General features: G+C 37.2%; 2 protein-coding genes across 2 annotated transcripts in view; one reads left to right on the forward strand and one right to left on the reverse strand.

The window, feature by feature from the left end:
* CENPP (centromere protein P) overlaps nt 1-19,318 on the forward strand; it is a 135,112-nt gene that overhangs the window by 27,046 nt on the left and 88,748 nt on the right. The gene's annotated exons all lie outside the window — the stretch shown is intronic.
* On the reverse strand, nt 7,292-13,020 carry OMD (osteomodulin). Its single transcript, XM_064156382.1, is given in 4 exon segments — nt 7,292-7,661; nt 8,881-9,833; nt 12,787-12,996; nt 12,998-13,020. Coding segments are annotated over 4 exon segments (1,497 nt in total). The 3' UTR covers nt 7,292-7,350.

A 19,318-nucleotide genomic window follows, 5' to 3' on the forward strand; every position in this document is an offset into this window, starting at 1 on the left:
AATAACAGCTTCTGCAGAAAGCATTGTCAAAAGTCTGGGGTCATCAGGTTCAGAAGATTCCAGTGGTGCACTTACCACAAAAACCTTGTTTAATGTGTGTGCTCACCACTGTTATCTAAGCACTTAGAAGAAACTCATGAACACTTATGAATACATTTGCAGAGCCTTACATTAATTAGGCATGATGTCATCAAGGTTTACCTTATAGATTAGTTTTTCTGTTAAACTGTCAGTGCCAAATAAAGTAGTATACCTGTCCTCTCTTTCATCTACTTGTCATCCTTTGTGCCAGGTAGAAGGAAAATAGTCAAGAATTTAGACAATTTTTTTTGGTCACCATCTAACAGATGCTCAAAGCAGCAGAAGCAAGGAATGGGTGCTGATGACTCCAAACAGTGAAGGGATAGTATTGCTTCTTTCAGCACAGGTGCTGCTTTGTTCTTGCTCAAAACAAGAGAAAATAACCACAATATCTAGATCACTTGAAATGAAAAATGTGGTTCATGTGCATTGTCAGCAGGAAAGCTAAAGGAAGTGCTCAGCTTAGCAAGCAGGGAATGCTTTCTAGGCACTGGTAGAGCTCCCATGTTTGATGTATAGCTGTCTGTTGCTAGAATTCTGAAACAAGGACCTATGCTCTTAGGAGGTGGTTTCTTTTCTGAACACCTAAAACAAAAGTTTTTGTTAACGAAGTAAGCTGCAACCTTTGAAGAGGGCCTGGATAATGTGTTTATGGTATGGTTTCTGATCTTTCAGATGTGCTTTTTTTTGTTGTTTTCCCTGTAGTATCTCATTTTCACTGACTACTTTCCTCACTGCATACTTTCATCTGAAATGTTAGACATTTGAAAGGACTGTTTTACTAGATGGCTTAAATTTGAATGGAAGTTGCTTCGCTAGAAACTTGTAAGATATGAAATGTAGCAGAAGGTGTAAATGAACTATAAAAATTCCTTACTTATAGCAGAGGGACTCAAAGTCAGTCTTAACAAGGGCATCCTGCTCTCTGGTTTTTGCTTATAACTATAGGGGAAAAGGGTTACAGACAGAATATGTATAAAATTTACTTGTTAATATTGCCTTGTATCAAATTAGACAAGGAAGTGTAAAAAGAGAATAAAAGAGAAGTTGGATGAGTATAGATGGTAGAGGTAGGGAAGATATGGAGGTGCAAGACAAATGAAGGTAAAGTGTCCAGAATCTGTGTTGCTGATTAAATTTTCTATAGCGTCTGGAGTGGAATCTGGTGTTTAGTGCTCTTCATAGGTCAAGAGCAGATAAAGGCAGTTTTAAATGTAAAATAAATGGTCACCTTGTCTAGAGGGAAAACTTAGAACATTTCTCAACATTCAGAATGATGAAAAAGTACTGAAGATGAAATAGCTGTGTAAACACCTCCATTGTATTTAGGAAAAGCTGTAACGATTTCCAAGGCTCAATGAATTAGACAGAGAGTGTAGGTCACTGTTAGGGCCACCAGCTGCAAACTAAACACAGCTGAAAAATGACCTAGTGATTGTCTGAACATACTTCCATATGTTTCCAATTCATTATCAGCATTTTTTAAAGCTGAAAACATTATCTTTATTCCTTGCATTTCTGGAAACAAAATAGATTCCTCATATCAGTTACAGTGTTATAAATGAGTAAGGCACATCTTAAAAGTCATTCACAGCAGTTAAGAGAAATCCAACTATGACTAACAAATGCACCTGGTAACTGTAGTGCTAGTTCTGTCTATGTTCCTTATGCTATTCACAGCATTTATTTTATTCCCTCTATTTATGGCTAGTCCTCATATCTCTTTTCCTCAGATTGTGCTTTATTATAGGGGAATCTTGATGTATTTCTTCTCTGTAGATGGTAAATTTATGCAGTTATTTATGAGGCTAAGATATTATTTCCCTTTTAAACTAAATAGGTGTTTAGAAATTTAAATTTTGGACCAAATAATCTAAAATATTATATGGTAAGGGCTTGTATTTGTGCAGTTAAATAATGTCCAATGGAGTATATGCAACTGTGGTGCGTTGAAATTACCCCCAAAATAAAATCAGTAGACTAGCTCAGAAGGTTTGGAAGCAAAATGAAGTTCTATTTTACAAGCAAGATAGAAACTTAAAATACAATGTGTGCATACAAAGTAATTTTACAATTATTTACAATTCAGAAATAACACCAAAAAAAACCCAACTCAAATTGTTCCCCCGCCCCACTGGACAAGGGAACAAGGGACTAGCTCTCCTCAGAGAAAAATCAGGCTCCTCTGCTGCTATCTACTTAGCCGTAACAGGAGTCTCAGCTAAGGTTAGCAAAGCAATGCATAGGGATTAGCCAGCAGCCACAGCAGAGAAAAGAAAAGGAAGAAGGAAAGGTTTGTGCAGCAAATCACATACTAAACCAGCAAACAAATTGAGTTATATGGACTTAACCATTATTTTTTCTTTTGCATCCAATACCCTATTTTATTTACCTTTTACTATTTTTCTATTCAACATCTTTGGAATTTTCATATTTCTTGCTTACAATTCAGATTCAGGCTGAAGAGTTAGCTCTAAACCACCACAGCAATTTGGTTTATAGCTGAAAAATTCATGCTTTTGCAGCAGTGTGGGGAAGACTATTGTAAAATCTCTTTCAGTGTTCAGAATCTATATATCCTTCTTTCAATATATATAACCTCATGGAATATATATGTTCTCCTCTGGTGCCTTTCAGATAGGAAATTCCTATGGTTATTGCTTGCAATGATGAAATTGGGAAGCAAAGAAGGAAACTGAATCCCATTGTAACTGGAATGTTAATATGTTAATAGAAGTTAAAAAACTTGAAATGTGAAACATCTGTTTTCTGTATAAAGGAGTTTCTCTCCTAATCTATGTAACTATATTGGAGTATTGAAGTACATATCTTAAGAAGTAAGCCTTATAAGTATTAAATACTACCCACAACAGAAAGTGGGAAAAGGCAAAATACATCCCCACTGTTTGGATGCTAAAGGAAGAAATGCAGACAGTTGGATTAAACCACTGTTATTTCTCTTCCTTTGTTTTGATTTTTTACAATAACCTCTTGTGGTATAGGTTTTATGAAAAATCATGTCAGTTCAGCTGTAGTTCTGAGAGCTTTCATTTTGTGCATTGAAGATGAGTCATAACTGAATGTTGTCCAGAAATGTGAGACTTTCCCCCCATAGATTTGCATGAGTATCAAAATGTTCTGTGGTGTGCTACTACTGATAATGCAAATTATTATGAGTTCTGCATAATGCTGATAATATTTAGCTTAGAGTTCAAGAATGTTCCATCCTCATTTACACAAATAAGACTTGGTGAACATGTTTTTGTCAGAATAGTTTGTTCAAAGCTGAAAGCAGAACTGAGATTTCACTTTTCTCAGTTGCTGTGTTTCTGGTTATATTTCTGTTAGCGTCTTCACAGAAACATCCTCCTTGGAAAAGCCCCTCAGGATCACCAAGTCCAACCTATAATCCTACTCTACAAGATTCACCTTAAACCATATCTGTAAGCACCACATCCAAACCACCCTTAAGCATATCCAGGGTTGGTGACTCAACCACCTGCCTGGGCAGCTCCTTCTAGTGCCTGAGCACTCTCTCCGTAAAAAACTTTTTTCTGATATCTCATCTAAACAGCCCAGTCTCAGCTTGAGGCCATTCCCTCTTGTTCTGTCTCCAGTTACCTGTGAGAAGAGCCCAGCACCAGCCTCTCCACAATGTCCCTTCATGTAGTTGTAACCACCAATGAGGTCTCCCCTCAGCCTTCTCTTCTTCAAACTAAACAGCCCCAGTTCCCTCATTTGGTCCTCATAAGATTTATTCTCTAGGCCCCTCACCAGCTTTGTTGACCTCCTCTGGATCTGCTTATTACCGAAGTAATAAGCATATAGTAATAGCGAAGAGCAATACCAGCATCTTACCACATCAAGGATTGTGAGGTATGGAACTCAAAGTTTAGTGTATAATAGCCTGTCTTCAACAGGCCAGAAATAGATGGGAAGATTGAGACCAGGTATGTATAACTCTTGAGTCTCTCTCTGAGCATCTTCCATTCTCTAGCTATTCTCAGCTCAGCACTTTTCCTCCTAGTGTGGAGGAGTTGTTTTGCCTGTTTAATAACATATGATGAATCTCTTCCAAGAAATACAATTACTTGTGCAGTCTTCCCTTAGAGCTACATATAATTTTTAGCCTGTTTGATGCTGTCTAAATACAAGCCATTCCTCACTCTTTATCACCTTTCTCTAATTCTCTTCTGATTGTGCTGTATGTGGAGATTATAGCTACCTGATGGTTTGGGAAATCAAACATGTTTAATGTTTGGGTCAGGCACAGATTTATAGTGGCATCACAATGCCTTGTGTTTTCTATAACCTTCTAGTTACTCTCTGAGTTTCCTTTTTACTGTTATTGGTCATTAAGGCAGTGTTTCTTCTGAACTGCCTTTTATTACTTCCAAGTCTTGCTCCTGATGCTGGGGTTGTGCTTCAGTGATTTTTATCTGAGGCTTGTGTCATCATTTCCATGGCTGTCACTTTCCATCTAAGAATATGTTGAATTTCACTGTCTGCTTTATCATACTGGGGCCCTATGCAGTCATTCTTCACTGACATTTACCAGTCTTTGTTGTCATCTTGCTTCTTAGCTCAAATTACCTAACTTTTGCAAGTACATTAAATTGTGTACTTTCCAGCACAGAACCTTTGCAGAACTCCCACCAGTGGGAAGATCCTTCCACAGCAGAAACGGACAGTTTATTCTTACACTGTTTCTTATACTTTATTTGATGTTGTCGATGCTCTCACCTTTGTGGCAGCTTAATTTCCTTTGACAATCTTTCAGAAATTCTTGTAGGTTGATTGGATCAACATCTTCATTTCTCATAAACTTTATGATTCCTTCAGAGAACTCCAAAAAGATTTGCAAGGCAGAAATACCATGACTTCTACAGAAGCCATGCCAATTCTTCCCAGAGAAAATTGTGATCATGTAAGTATACATTAATTCTGTACTTTATTGGAACTTCTCTATTACAGACATAAGGTTTAGCAAGTCCTTAGTGCTTGAGCCACACTAAAAGCTTCTGTAAAGGACAGTGTTACATTTGCCACAGATGAGTTACAATAACTCAATGAAAAGTGAGCTGTGAGGAGTCTGTTTATAATATAGCTCCTGTGTTCCATCTGGATGAATTTAGTAAGATAGTGCCAAAATTTTCAGTAATTATCAGTCTGACTTATGTTTAACCTTTAAGGAATATATGTAACTAGTTGCTACAAAGGCAGTGTATTGAATTCTGCCTTCAGTTTAAGCTTTGCTTCATGCATGCTTTTAAACCCTGGAGAGTTTGTGATAAGATTTAATACTTGTCCTATATTTCAATAGCGTTCTTGTCTAAAGCTGAGCAAGCCTTACAAAAAAGCCTTTATTTAGACTGGCATTTTGTACACTATTCACTAACTCTGAAATGAAAAGTTACAAAGATTCCCTAAGGTTATCATGGTACATGTTTATGTTAATAAAACTAAAAAATAACATACTTAAATTTATGTGTATATAATGTGCATGAGTTTTTGATAAGAGCATTTAAAGTAAGGAATGCCTACATATATTCCTGTTTCATGAAACCAGAGGTTCTTGAGGCTGATAAATGTCAAGCAATTTTTAATTTTATTTCTTTTTAAAAGGAGGAAGATAAATTTTGCAGAGCTCTAAATTTGCAGAGAGGCCATAAAATAGTTTGCTATGAATATTATATCTTTTCACAAAGTAGGTCAGAAAACGAAGTAGAGAAAGAATAGATTTCTTCAGTTAGTTGACCCAAGACCTACAAACTAATAATGATATAATAAATCTTGTGTCCACAGATTTTTATAACTAATTGTTCTTAAGTACTTTGTATCTTCTTAAAGGTTATATTTGTGGGCTAAAGAGGACATCATTTCCTTAACACAAAAAAAACCAACCCAAGTATTTAAATTTTGCAAATATTTTAGTTGTTGCATCAGAATATGCATCAAAATATACTGATAGGCTTAAAAAACCAAATGAAATGTTAAGAGGCAGAAACCAGACATGTCTGAAATGTTTCATACATTCCAATACAAACTTGCTCACGTGATCTTATCTAACCTTTTTAACTTTCACTACACTTCAAGTTTGATGTAAAAATGGTAGCATGTATGGCTCTATTTTGTGCATTCATTTTTCTTGTTGAAAATACTGATTCTTCCTCAATGTTAACAGATTTATCAGGAAAAAAATGCTGAAAACTAAAGCATTTTTAAAAACCCAAACAAAACGGTAAAGAGCTTTTATCTTAGCCTGTAGTTGTTTGGATCTGTTTCTAGTCATAAGACATAATAAAGAATTTTGCTTAGCTCAGGTGGTATATAGTATTTTTCTTTAGAGTGCTTAAAGCAATTTTTGTTCTATTTTGAAGCAGCATCTAGCTAATTGGTATCAGTTATACAGGGGGATAATCTAAATTACTAATGAAAAATATTGAAATGTCACTATGGTACATGTTCTTGATAAACAAATCTAATAAAAAGATTACATTACATGGTTAGGGACCTCCTAAAGTAATAAGGACTAAAGCACTGGTAAAACGTACGTGCTAATGTTTCAGTTGGATTAATGCACATCTCTTCCCCTACATACTAAGATCTTTGGTCAAAGGTCATCTATTGCTCATATTACTAAGCTAAAATCTCCTATGAAAGAGTTGTGGTAGCTGAGGTACAAGCTGAGAAATACTTTAATAGCCTTTGGGAAGACATTGCAAAGGTAATGCAAGGAAGCTTTGAAATTGAAAGTTTGTGGCTTTCCTGTCTATTTACAAATCTGTGGAAGAAACATTTGTGTTTCTGGAAGATGTGATGGAACTTTGTGAAAGTACTCCTCTGACTTTACCCACCTTTTCTCTAATGGGTCTATCAGTAGTAGGATGTAGAGCTAGATCCACTCAGCCTCATCTGCTAGTTCCTACTGAGAATAACATTGCCTGGAATGACAGTCATTTTGCAAGCTTAGGTCACTTTAGAACACAAAAGCTTTTTCATATCTGTTCTTTCAACTTAGTCTGCCCACCCAAGGATAAGTCCATCATCGACTTGAGTCGTATATCAGACTGCTAACACTAAGATAAGGTCTGTTTTGCCCCCAGTATTATGGTTTTCATTACATCAATAACAGGCCATTTATCTACACTAAAATGCACTTTATAAATGTGTCTTAAATATCCCAAACTATCCAACTGCTGTAAAATGGATACAAATACCTCACAACTAAGGAAGTTTTGTGGCTACTCATTAACAGTCATTACTTCACTAAAAGTAAGGGTGAAAGTAGTTGTCTTCTGCTTCATTATCTTCTTCAGTTTCTTGCCCATGTGTTTCATGATTGGCTTCAGCTTCTTCAAATTCTTCTGGTGTTAAATACCGTCGGAACACAGCTGTTCTCAGCCGAGTTGACTTGTTAACCTTTTGTTCCCCATAATAAATGGTTCGGATGTGAGGGAAGCAGAAAAATGCATAGGTGCTTATTGGAACTGTGAGCTTATTTTGGTCCACCCGTATATAGGTTAATTGGTTGACGTTCATTGGTTCCATAGATGGGCACATCAAAGTAACATTTATGACTGTAAGAGAGAGAAAAACATTAAAATATAGAGAATAGTTGCATTTAAGACCTATTCCAAAAATGAAACTTTGTTTTGAAATTCAGGATGGAAAATTTTGTGGTGCACAGCATGAATATCACAGTATCAACAAGGTTGGAAAAGACCTCACAGATCATCAAGTCCAACCCTTTACCACAGTTCTTAAGGCTAGACCATGGCACCAAGTGCCACATCCAATCTTGCCTTGAGCAGCCCCAGGGACGGCGACTCCACCACCTCCCTGGGCAGCCCATTCCAGTAGCCAATGACTCTCTCAGTGAAGAACTTTCTCCTCACCTCAAGCCTAAATCTCTCCTGGCACAGCCTGAGACTGTGTCCTCTCGTTCTGGTGCTGGCCACCTGAGAGAAGAGAGCAACCTCCTCCTGGCTACAACCACCCCTCAGGTAGTTGTAGACACCATAATCCTTCCCCATGTGTTAAACCAGTTGTATGTGATTGTGGTAACAGTTCTGGGGCTTGCAAAGTGTAAGTTTATGAGATAAAGAAAAAGATTAATAATTGCTACTAGAATTTGTAAGTACTATTTTATGAGACTGGAATATTTTCATAATTCCTTTTCTCTGTTTTTATCAATTGCCTAACCATAAGCAATTTTCAGTAAATTTTTAACTTGTTATATGGGAAACTGGTATTAAATTTTACAGAAAATAATAAATGTAGGGGTAAGGTGCAAGAAGAAAATCTTTTCAAATTTCACTGTTGTGATCTGAACTGAGGATGTGATAAGACTGCACCAAGGGGACAGGACAATGTCCTTTCTGCACTGTAAGCTGAGCAGAAGCTACGTAGCTGCCTTTGCTCTGGAGGAGTACGGTGTGTGTGAACTCTGGGTAGGTTCTGTGTTAGTGAATTAGTTCACAACACCAGGAGCCCAACCTCACCTCTCTGCAAAGGAGGACATCATAGTGCCTCTTGAACAACGTGCAGATTAGGATTACTGCTGGATCCTATGATTGATTTATACATGACCTTACCAAGAATCCACAAGGTGGCCGGTCCTCAAAACCCAAGGACACAACAAAAAAGATGTTTCTGCCTTTTTGTTTTTTTTTGTGTAGGCTAAAAATTCTCAATTCAGAATAGTAAGGAAAGTATGCCAAACTCAACCCCCTCCCATGACCAATGCCAAAACCTGCTAGGAGTTTTGCTTGTAATACGTAGCAACTGTCAACTTACATTCAATGTCATTGTCTTCAATATACAAATGCTGCAAACTTCTTGGAATGTAGAATACTTGTTTTAATTTGTTATGTCCAAGATTAAGTTCAAGAAGGTTGGGTAGGTTAAAGGTGTAACGTGGGATGTTCTGCAGGTTATTGTGAGACATTCTTAGAGCAATGATTTTTGGGAGTTTGCTGAAATAGTTTTCTGGAATATAAGAAATGGAATTATTTTCAAGAGAGAGATGCATAAGTGACGAGGGTAGATCAGGAGGCATAGTCTGGAATTTGTTGTTGCATAAGTTGAGCTGCATTAAATTTTTGAGGTTTGAAAAGGGTTTTTCTTTGAGTACTGAGTCATCAAGAGAGTTGTTGCAAAGGTCAAGCATGGTTATGTTGGGTAATCCTTCCAGGGCATTTCCAGATAACTGAAAAATCTTGTTGGAACCAAGGAGGAGTCTCTCTAAAGAGCTGGGCAGTGGGGATGGAAATTCTTCCAATTCATTATATTGTAAATGAAGTTGCACTAAGTTCAAAAGTTTGGCAAACACACCACTGTCAATCATATGAAATTTAATTTTGTTGTGACTGAGGTTAATTTCTCTTAGAAAGCTAGCATTAGTGAATGGTCCTGCAGGCACAGCTTCAATATCATTGTTTTGCAGGTAAAGTTGCTGGACGTGATTAGGGATATTTGGTATTGTCTTAAGTTTACGGTGATCGCAGTACATTGACAATGGAAAAGCTGGTGGACAGAAGCATTCCTTGGCACACCCAACTGGAAAAGGAAAGGGAGGAATTTCAGGTTGTGTATTTGGATTAAAATAATAAGGATGCTGATGATCTGACTCATCATACTCATCCTCAAAATCATAGTCTTCATATTGACAAAAGACTATGGCAGCACAGAGGAGCTGAATGATTGGTAGTTGGCTGAGAATTCCCATCATTAAATTTGTATGGTGTATCCTGTTGATGAGAAGGAAAAATTGGTTTATTAGATAGTCATCAAGTAAATCACATACAAGTTTTTTTTAAGAAGCAGCAGTGTAAGATAAATGGAAGAAAAAAGAAGAGTTTGACAACGGCATCAGTGATATTATTAGCAAACACAGAATGTTAGGGATTGGAAGGGACTTTGAAAGATCATCTAGTCCAACCTTGCTGCTAGAACAGGAGCACCTATACCAGGTCACCCAGTAGTGCATCGGGGCAGGTTTTGAGTATTTCCAGAGAAGGAGACTCCACAATCCCCCTGGATAGCCTGTTCCAGTGTTCCATCACCCTCATAGTGGAAAAAATTTTCTTTCAGGAAATTGACCATAAACAAATATACCAAAAAAATATAAGACTTCTTGTTTGATTTGAGACAAGGAGAAGCATTCTAGCTGTGCTGTACCTGTTACTGAAGGATATCATATCACCTGAGAGGAGGAAAGAGAGAATCCATCTTCATTCCTTTATTACAGAGCAGTTGCAAAAGGACTTTATAAAGTAGTGTAATTGTTGTGGAGGCAAGACTCCAGGACAGTAATCTGAGGTTTGTATTGGACATTTGAGGTGTTGCACTCTTTCTACTGAACGGGTTAAGCATCAGCCTTACAAGTCAGTTTTAAATAAGTGGGAATGGAATTCCTGAGCAACATTTATTCCTCAGTGCTTTGCAAACACATAGGCAGCCTTATTCATCTCTGCCAAGATGAATTATGTTTTTGTAAATATGTTAGTTGTTCTTACTGTGAACTTGCACTGCACAAATGGTACATGGTCAGTGTCATAGAATCACGTAGTCCAGCCTGATGGTCTAAGTGTTTCCATCTCCAACAGCAGATTAGATCAACCCAGGCTTTGTCTGGATGAGCTTTGAAAATCATCAAGGGTAGAGTTCCAGCCTCCCTCTAAACAACCCAGGTTAGTGCTGTTCTGCGCTCCTTGTGAGGAAATTTGTTAGTCTTGCTGAGCATCTGAGCTCTGGCTTGTGTCTTTTCTTGTTCTTAAACACAGTTGTTTTTGTTAAACATATAGCCTCTTGTTTCATACGATAGGTTACTTCGAAGCAGTGCATTTTATATCTCAAAATAGAGATTCGTATGCCACTGGTGGTTGTATGTCCCATGGCACTTGGGGTTTTATATATTTTCTGCAAAATGTAGATAACATAGTAGTCTGTTAATTATGATTAAAACCTAGTTTTTCTGTTTCATTTAATCAAATACTATTCAACCATTGCATACTGCATATCATATAAAACCCTTACTGATAAAGTTTTCTTGATTATCTTCCTTCCTAATGTACATTCAGAGTACCCTTCTGAGGTGAAATACTGGTCTTGTGGGAGACAAACAATTTTACCTGTAAAATTTCTGCTGCTCAAAGGTGGTTTTAGAGCACTGTATGCAGGGAGAGGAGCTCTATTATTTGGCAGAATTGCTTATGAATCACATCAAGCTATTCAACTTCAACAACAGTTCAATCAAAATGCAGGTCAAAGCACATAAATCGTGAAAACATGCTAAGAGGGTTTGCTCAGTATGGTATGGGAACCTTCAGGCAGAGGAAAATATATCCCTAGGTTTTTAGTAATGGTATTCATGTTTCTTAATCAAAGAACTCTCTTCTTTTTTTTTTTTAACCAAACCATCAATAACAAAGGAAATGAGAACATTTCCTATACTTCATTATGGTGGTTGATGCCTAATGCATGATGTGTTCTTCAACTTGAGTGAGAAAGAATCTGAAGGGAAAAAAGTAGTAACAAAATCATGGAGTTTAGTCCCTCCTTAAATATTTCTATGTTGTCCACAGCCTGTGAGTAACAATGGCTGGGTGAATTCATTTGTGGTATTGTGTAACTTGCATTCTGAGCTTCATATAATTTGCGTTTGAATTCTCCTTTACTCGAGTTTCATAACTGATTAAAATCTTAAAACCAGGTTTGAATGAAGTCAGTTGTTTGGAATGCCATTGTAGGTAAGGCCACAGTCTCTGTGTTCCTACAGTATCATATCTAACCTAGTCTAAGTAAACAGCAGAAATAAATCTACAAGTAATGTGTAAATGCACTATGCTGACAAACCTTGCAGACACCTGCTGGATTGAGAAGCAGAACTATGCTTCAGGAGAAATTCATTGGTTTCCAGATCTCAGTGCATTACCATGTTTCTAACTTCCAATCTTGTGTCTTGATTCTGGCTTTTCTGAACAGACCCACACACAATCTTGTCCCCATTCTTGGTTTCCTTTTGATTCCCATTGCTTTCTCTCTGTTTCAGTCTGGAACTTTAGCTTCAGCTAAAGTTTTATTCTCTCAGCATTTCTAGGTGTCACAAAACTTCAGTTAATAATTTTTGTTCTCAATGTCAAAAGAGTCCTTAGTAAGAGTAGTAGGAACAACTTGTGATAGTCCTGCTGAGTTTGAGGAAAACATTTACTTAAGCCTTTATGCAAATGTTCCCCTTGCTGTGTAGACAACGTGAAGAGAGCTATCATCACTTCAGACAGAATAAGTAATAGATACGACAGTCTCCTTCTGGAAAGACAGGAGCTGGTATCTGAGGAGATTATTTTTTTCATATACCTTGGCTGTAGCTGAGTGCAGGTTGTGTCTCAAGGCACCAAGATACTAATGCTTCTTCACAACATATTTCTAAGAACTTAAGCTTTAGAGCAAGGCATCACGTCAGATGAAACTTGATAATGGGAGATGCAAGGCAGATGCACGCAGCATGATAAACTGCATACTTAAGAAGCTGAAAGAAAACAGAAAATCCTAAAAGCTTGATTCCCTACTATCTGTAATAAACTCAAAGCTTAGTAACTAGTTATAAGCAGTTTACTAGCTGAAAGCCGCAGGTTATATAGCGTGCATGAATCATTCTTAACTGCAGAAGTAATACAATTGGGTTGGTCTATTCCTGCTTACCAAGAAAACTTACTCGTTGAAAGTCTGTGAAGCTCCAGTTGTAGCGGGCAACAAGTTACTGCGCTGCTGAAATCATCTGAGAAATAGGCTAACACAACTGAAGGAATAAAAGGTCCCTCTAAGCCATATTTTGTGGTGAGAAGCCTTGTGGGAAGGCAAAACAAAATAATAGCCTTAGCCTCTCTTCTGATTTGCCAGGGGGGAAAAAAAAAAAAAAGGCTTGTGCCACATCATCAGTCATTGTAGATGCTGTGTTGTAAGTCCGTGAAGCGCTTTCTCATCTTGTTAAAATCACCTCAAAATTATTTACAAGATTCTTTCAGTGTTACAAGTTTGTCTTAAAATCTAATTGAGAGAGCAAGACCTCAAGATTTCAGAGGTTGTTGGTTCACAGTGCGGTTTGAACTACAGTGACTCAGTTATGTAAATGATTTGTTCTCTGGAGGATAAAGTTAAGAAGTAGTAAGAAATTAACCTTATCAGGATTGAGGACGAGCATGTGCTATAGAGAAGCCCTTATGAACATCCACCAGTTTGGGTTTTTTTTTCCCTCCACAGTCCACATTTTGTGTGTCCTTCCCCAGTGCTACAGGTGTGCTGATGTACTTCTCGGTGGAACAGGCTGCCCAGGGGGTTTGTGGAGTCTCCCTCTCTGGAGATACTCAAAACCCACTTGGATATGCTCCCATGTGATCTAGTACAGGTGGTCTTGCTCTGGCAAAGGAATGGGACTGGATGAGCTTTGAGGTCCCTTCCAGCCCCAACATTCTGTCGTTCTCTGGTTTTAAAGTTATGCTTTAGGAGTAGTTCCTTCCAACACAATACATTCCATGGTTAAGTATCCAAGATGCATTTCATAATTGGTATAGCAATAACATGAATCTTTCTATGAGAAAGACAAGTACACCATATTACTGAGAAAAAACAAGTTTATAACTTTTAAGAGGGGAAAAACCAACAATATAGTTTGCTTTAGCTGCTGCATGGTATTTAAGCTGTGGTATGTGCAAAAGTTCTAGGTTGATTAGATGATTGATCAGAAGCAATTATGCTATTGGTTTAGTAAAACAGTTAAATTATTTCCAAACCTATTCACAAGAGATTTGGTTCTTAAAAAAGCAGAAGTGCCTTGAGTGTGTCAAAACTGAAGAAATAAAGCAGTAGTACGTTTGAGTTTTTAGTCTTTGAGCTTCCTGCTTGATCTTTTAAAGTTGTAACCCTGAGGACGAGAACATTGTTTACAAAGATATATATGATTCTGACATTTGGGATATAAAGAAAAGTACCAGAAATTAGAAGCAGAAATAATAATGTAAGAGTTGGCAATTTTGGAACTAACTCTGTGTTTATGTAGAGAATGCACAATGGTAAGGGAGAGATTGAAAAAGTAAAATTAAACCAACACAAAGTTTTAACAGCTCTATAAATAATTAAATAGCTACATTTAAACACAAATTCTAAATAGAAGTAATTAATATTTTTAAATAATTAGACTATTTTCATAATGAGGGGTGAAAAAAACCCACCAAGTTTTTTGTGCTTGATAGTAAAATATTATTTGCTGCTACAAAGGTTAGGGATTTTGAAGTTTAAAAAAAAAAGACAAGTTTTTGGTGGTTGTATTATGTATTGATTCTAAATAAAGCATGTAAAAAAAATACAGCTATTTTATCTAAAGGTAAAAGTTGGACTAAATGAGAATTGTCATTTCATACCTGGTGCGCTTCTAGTTTTTTCAACTACTGATTGAGTCCCTCTTGTCTTAAGTTATCAGGAGACTTAAATATCTCATGTTGCATTTAAAAATCCATGGTGACAGAGCAGAAGAGTCTGTCCTTTTGAGACGTTGTAGCAGAGCTCTTAATGATGCATATCTATTCATGGCATATATTCAAACTCTTTTCTCTCTTTTGCTGCATGAGCTGTCTTGGATGTAAACACATCTATACTCTGTGATCTTGGTCAAGCTGTGTGGTTTGATCTTCTCTTACTTTTGGGTTGAGGTTTGGTAGGAATTTCCTAACGAGGAGGTTAATGAGAGGACTAAATTTAACATTGTTCATGTAAGACTTCCTGTTTCAAAGGCTGTGAAAAACTTAAGTTTCAAAAATGTTTTTTGCTTTTCAATTTTGTACAATGATACTTCATGAAGACTTGTTGGATTTGCAGGGGTGATACAAAGCAAGGTGATTATCCAAGTAGAGGTCAGGCTTGGCTTGAAGCTGATTAATTTTCTTAAGTTGAACTTGGATAAATGCTTCTTGTAAATCAAAATGTTCAAAATTTTACTGTCTTTAACTGCATTAATTCCTGAGGCTTGTTAGCTTTTTTTGCTTTGGCTCTGAAATGAAGACTTCAGAAAGTAGACTGCTCTAGCATTTGGTGACCTGAGGCTTCTTAGCTGGCTGATTAACAGTACACTTAAATGATTTTAAATGTCTACATTTCAGACTCATTTTGTTTACTCATTCATGGAATGAGTAGACAAGATAACCATTGGCACTAAGGTGAATGGGACTGGCCCTGACATAAGGAGAAATAAATTGTGCAGCTCAGCCTTATCCTTATATTTGTTTTTTTTTTTTTTTTTTTTGTACAAGACTCTTGGTGTTTTTTTGGGTTTCTCTGCAGTTTATGATGATTCATATGAATCATAGAGACAGGAAATCAAAAGTGCACACTGTTGATAGGGATTACAGGAATTCAAATGAAGTCAAGCCATGTAAATCACAACTGAGATCTGTCTTCAAAGTATGACTTCAGATGGAGTCAAGCCTTGCTGTCAGACATCTCAAGAAAGGCCTCAAGCTCAGAATTTTAAAATCCTGAGTGGAGACTTTTGAAAGAATTCTGTGATTTATTTAGGTATTGGTCATGTGAGTTTTGCTTGAAGTGACTGCACAGTAGGAAAGAGAATTCATGGTCAAATATAATGAGGAAGTTTGAAAGTCGTAATTTGGTTCCTCATAAAGCTTGTGGGTTCCTGCAGTATGAAGCAGCTTTAGGCATGTATCATCTAGCCTGGGCTGCACTTCAAAGTCAAACTGTAGGCACAGAAAACCATTGCATCCTAATTTTTAGGTCTTAACTGGCAATCTGCAAACATTGCTAGCTTACCATCTACAGCCTGTAGGACTGTCATATGTGATCTGAATGGCACTTACTATCAATGGTGGCTGCTGCATTGATTTATTCAGTGCCACAACTTATCTGAAGATTCACATACTGAAGTGTAGAGCTTTCAACAAATCAAGGTAGTGCATTGCTTGGTCTTGCAGAGCCTTTAATACCAATCCAGGCTGGTAAGTGCAAATGCAGTAGGGCCCTTGGTACTTGTCCCTGTTGCCTCTGTAATAGTTTATTCACTATTGTTTGACATAGTGTAAAACAACACTCCTTTTATATTTCCTGTTTCAAAAAAAATGTAAGACTTTAGTATCTTAGACACAACATCAAAAAACAAAAACACCCCAGAATTTGAGGACTGTCATCTTACTGTGGAGTTGACTAGAAAATTGCTGCTTACTAGCAGAGCACTCCAAGCATTCACTTTGTGATTTCATTCCTTGACTCTATTCTGAAGCAGGCACTTATACTCATTTGTTTCAAATATATCTGCTAACCTAATCATCCTAATCTGATAGATAATAGTGTGAGTTTTACTGCATCTTAATATTTTATGTTAGTGCCTTATGCATTAACTTACTTTGTTCATTTATAGTTACAAACTAATTGCATTTTTGTTAAAATAACTAGAAAATGTGCCTGCAGCTTCAGATTGTTCCCATGTTCGTGCCCAATATGCAAATCATATATTTATAGCCAAAGCTCTTTTTTTTTCCTGTAGGCGCTTTCAGGCAAGGATAAGGAGTAGTTGTCTAAGGTATCTGCCAAAGAATTCCTGAATGATCATGCATAGGAAAATGTTTTGCATTAGCAGAAACTTTCCCCTTGTACGTGACAGAAAGTGCTTCCCATTTGCTCTTTTGAACATGTTTAAAAATGAAAGTCCTTGTTTGTTTTTACGGTGACTATAGAATGTGTTTATTTTCATGGTAGATGTATTTATTTAAGCATTTCCAGGGCAAGAAGAGATAATAACTACTTAGCTTTGTGGTGCAGAGGATTTTGCCAGGCAGCCTTTTAGTTCTCTCCAATAGTCTGGAAACTGGAGATCATCCTTAAATTTGTTCTGAATTTTTATTATCCCTCTTTCTTCTGAAGAATAAATCCTCTCATTTTAGCACAAGACCTTGTTGTGCTGACTTCACAGCCAACATTATATATGGCCTGCAGCACTTTTCTTCTGCAGTTACAATCTTACTTGTGAACTCTCATAGAAACACCAAGTTGTATTATACATCATTCATCTGTATGCTGGCATATTCTCTTATCAAGAAAGATATAATCCCTGCACTCTGTGTCCTTCACTTGCTCCCTCTTTTGATCTTAATTTTGCTTGCATTTTCTTTTAATACTGGTTTGGAAAAGATACCTGTCCGTGTACCTCTACCCTGCCTGACGTGAAGGTGTCATTTGATTTATGGCAAGTAATCAAATTGAAGTGTTTCTCTACTGTTTGGATTTGAGTTACAGCTGCCTACTGGCAGAGCAGAAGCAGGGTCTCAGAGTTGTTTTATCCAAGTACTGTGACAGGAAGTCTTTTGTTTCTTCTATCCTTAGCTATTCTGAGACTCTTGAAAGGCTTTATGACTGCTTCTGCTGAGGACTTGAACGTGGTTCACACTTAAGATTTATGGTAAAGGCATAGGAATTAGTTGCAGATATTCTGGGGTAATCAGGCAGGTGTCCTTATATCATGCTTCTGAACATGACTCTTGCCTTGTCCTATAACTATTTGAGAGTGGAGGTAATGCCTGGAGCTATTCATAGTCAAAATAGAAGCATCTGTAAGGCTTTCATTTTAAAAAAGATAAGAGGAAAAGAGTATTGTAGGGAACAGCGTGGAAGTGGTGCCTTGACTAATTACATTGAACTCTGTCAAAATTGAACCAAATATATAGCTGCCTTTGAAAATGTTAGGGCCCAGAGCTCCCTTCACATCTTTTACAGTGTTTGGGCTTATTGCTGAAGCCCCTCAGTAAGTCTGTGTGTTACAAAAGTAGTCACAGAGAGGTGGATTGGTGTGATTTCTTTAACTGCTAATGAATCCTGTAATAGGTACTAGATTTCCTCAGTGTAATGTTTGAGAGAAAGGTACTCTACAGAAAGGCCAAAAAGTTACTTTATGAAGCAGTTGCACATCTGACAGATGTGTTTTCCATGCTCACATTTTCTCTTCTCAGGTGTCTGTACACTGTGATTTTGGGAGGGAACTGTTGAAGTGGGATGCTTGTGTTATCCTTTCTGTTTTAAGGGCACAGCAGCAGCAGTGTACATCTGTGCTGCACACAAGCACTGCTAAGGCAAAGGAGTCATGAAATGCTGCCTCACCTATGTAAGCTCTGATGGAATGTGCTCAAGGAAAACATCTCCAAGATTTTTAGTTAGTAGGGTAAGAAACCTTTAAATTTGTTTACTGTTCACTCTGTTTATGGCTTTATCTTGAGTAATGATACAAAGCTCTCAGAAGGAGTAAGTGCTTCCCCCCTGCCAATCTCTTAGATGGAAGCTGTGAGAGAAATGTTGAGGATTGGTTTCATATCAGACTTTTTTTTCATATCAGTTTTTACCTTTCTGAAATAAAAGATTGTGTTCAACTTAGAGAAATTCAGTCTGAATGCACTATAGGTTTGAACAGCAATATTAATTGCTTCAGGGAGACATTTCAGGAAGAGTTTTACCAAAATACCAAGAGATTGTAGTACCAATGTGTAATTTCCTACAGATTTCACTTTGATTTTGGTTTCAAGGGGATGAGATAGTGGCCTATTGAACTGATACTAGCTTACTATGCTCTGAAGAGTTTATTGCTTTATTGTATAGGTAAAGTGAATTGTTAACTGTGATCTTGAATGACAAAAAGCCTCTTGCCCTGTTGCTTATGGAAGTGCTTTATAGAGTCTGGCTGTGGTAATGGTAGACAGAGGTTTGAGCGATGTGTTCTGTATGGCATTGCAGCAAGACTTCGTCTTTGTATCAAATATGGCTGTTTTCCAGGCCACTGTATAGAAGCGTAGTTTGTCAGGGAGAACATAGAATCATTAACTTAATTACTCAGTTTATGTTCCATGCAAACATCTACCTAGCTTCTTAAACTACTGTGATCTTTGGTGTCACAGTGTCATATTTCATGAAGACTCTGCTGGATGCTATTGTATACATAATGAATATGGGGTGAATCATAGAATCAACCAGGTTGGAAGAGACCTCCAAGATCATCCAGTCCAACCTATCACCCAGCCCTATCCAGTCAACTAGACCATGGCACTAAGTGCCTCATCCAGTCTTTTCTTGAGGACCTCCAGGGGCCATGCCTCCACCACCTACTGCTGTACTGACGTTTATTTACTCTGTTTTTGAAAGCTATCTGACTTTCTATGTTGGTAATTTTATAAATAGAGTTAACTTA

The sequence above is a fragment of the Pogoniulus pusillus genome, chromosome 16 (assembly GCF_015220805.1).
Source record: "Pogoniulus pusillus isolate bPogPus1 chromosome 16, bPogPus1.pri, whole genome shotgun sequence".
In the NCBI taxonomy this organism is placed as follows: domain Eukaryota; kingdom Metazoa; phylum Chordata; class Aves; order Piciformes; family Lybiidae; genus Pogoniulus; species Pogoniulus pusillus.